The sequence below is a fragment of the Amphimedon queenslandica genome, unplaced genomic scaffold (genome assembly GCF_000090795.2).
Source record: "Amphimedon queenslandica unplaced genomic scaffold, v1.1 AMPQUscaffold_13016, whole genome shotgun sequence".
NCBI classification, from domain to species: domain Eukaryota; kingdom Metazoa; phylum Porifera; class Demospongiae; order Haplosclerida; family Niphatidae; genus Amphimedon; species Amphimedon queenslandica.
Window position 1 is genome coordinate 63,592 of NW_003546748.1, and position 2,249 is coordinate 65,840.

Below are 2,249 nucleotides of genomic sequence, written 5' to 3' on the forward strand. Positions count from 1 at the left end.
CTGCTGTATTAATGAAAGAATGGTAAATGGTTATCACACAGAATACTATTAATGTTAATTACTTACCACTAGTGACAGGTATTTCACTTTGACTTTCCCTTATATTACAATCCTCTATCATCATGGTAGATGAAACTGTAGACGAAACTGTAGTTGTTGAAGTATACATTAACAGAAATGATGAACTATAGCTGATGGGATCAGAAGTAGATCCTAATGTGTCTTTATGTGAACTTAAGTAGCTTGTCAGCATAGTGCTAGAGACTAAAGCAGGAATAACAATACCAGTTATTACAGCAGCAGGATTAGTAGTACAGTCCTCCATTGATTCACATGCATACAGTGTTAAGTTATTACCAGCTGGTATGTTAGTAATACACTGAGTAAAGTTCAACTGATCATTACGAGATATATTGTAATACACTGGTAGATGAACTGGCTCTTCATAATTAGTGATGTGAATATAAATGCTATTAGTTGTACTCCCATTAACAAACTCAAACTGAAGACAAACTTTGTTAAATGTAATATTAACCACTGCTATGTGCTGAAGATCATAAGTACCTTGATAATAATAAAGCACTAAACATTAAGTATGATATGTCACTTACTGATTGTTATAGTGTTGTTTTGAAATATAGCTCCATTTTTATAGTATAAAATAATATTAGTATTGAGTATCTCTCTTGATGGAAGATTTATAATAACAGCAAGTGAAATGTTATTATAAGAACTACTACTAGTGGATACATTTGTTGATGAATAACAAGTACTACTGGAGCTACCAACAGTACAACCAGTTACTGTTATGTTAACAACTGACACTCCAGTACACAACTGATCAGCCTACAATAAATGAAACAGGTGTTGTATGTGTGGGGAGTAACTAACTGATAGTAGGTAATGTAAACGCCAATTATTGTTCATATGGTATGTCAAATGTTCTTGATAAATGCTCTGGAAATTTAAACCTATTCAGAAACAAAAATTGATCGTAATTATTTATTTATAATTTTTACTTAATTGAAATCCAACAGTTATGTTACTAGTAGATCCATTCCCAGCTTTATTAGTAGTTGTAATGTTAAACAGATATTGTTTATTGGTTGGGTTCATTGGACAGTAAGTGTAGTTAGTGATAGAGTCATTAAGGTACCGTTGATCAGTTCCTACACTGATTATATACTGTACTGTTAGTCCTGGTAGTGTGAATGGAGGATACCAACTGATAAACATACAACAAGAATCTAACTGATATCCTGTTAAATTACTGACACTATCAGGTGAACCTGGAAATGAAATAGAAAGTGATGAGCTTATTGGCTGAGAGAATTAAAACAACAAAACTTTTTGAGATGAACAGGGCAAGAAACAACTCTGTGCATTGAAATGTAGGAATTTATTAAAACCAGTACCTCCCACTCAAATTCGTCTATTGTTTTCTTAACACCACAAATAACCAATATTGTACATGTCTACATCAATTATGCATGTTTCTTGCCACTCAAAATGGTGTTGCCTTGCCCATCACTCAAATGTTGAAATAACAAAATTGACTAAGTACAGCTACTTGATTAATATATCACCTTGTACATATAAATATGCTGATTCAGTGGTAGCTCCAACATCAGGAGCTTGGCAAGTAAAAGATGTACCATTTACTTGACTTATTGCTATTAGGTTGAATGATATTTTTTTACCATTAGGTAGTAATATTGTTGATTTTGAACCTGTAACTGTTGGATTAGTCACGAAAAAGAAATTCAATTGAGTCAAGTTGGTAGCACATTCAAATGTCACAGTATCATTGACATATACATATTGTGTCACTGGTACAATAGTGAATATGCTTGCACCTAAAATTTATAATAATATTTGATGTTATCACAATAAAACTTACAAGACATGTAAATTTAGGAGATCATAATTACAGCAACAAGCAGAAAAGCAGCCATGATCATGGAGGTGTGACCCTGTGTGAATTGAAGGTGTGGTGTAATGCAATTTTTAAATAAAAGACCACAGTCTAAAATCTTTTTTGACATCATTATGAAATATATCTTATATAACATACTAAAACCGGTCTATATACAAAAGATATAGACCTTCAGTGGGTGGACACCCACCTCAGGTCTATATTTTTGTGCAGACCTGTTTAGTATGATATATAATACCAGGAGCCCATGAGCTCCTGATAATACACATATATGTATGCTCTTCCACCATTGTTGCTTCATCAGTCTAGTAGT

General features: G+C 32.8%; 1 protein-coding gene across 1 annotated transcript in view; it reads right to left on the reverse strand.

Moving 5' to 3' along the window:
- LOC109585741 (uncharacterized) overlaps positions 1–586 on the reverse strand; it is a 1,028-nt gene extending 442 nt beyond the window's left edge. The window contains exon 1 of the mRNA XM_020001867.1: positions 67–586. Within this exon, the coding sequence (XP_019857426.1) occupies positions 67–325 (259 nt within the window). The 5' untranslated portion in view covers positions 326–586. The remainder of the gene's footprint in view (positions 1–66) is intronic.
- Positions 587–2,249: the final 1,663 nt, after the last annotated feature.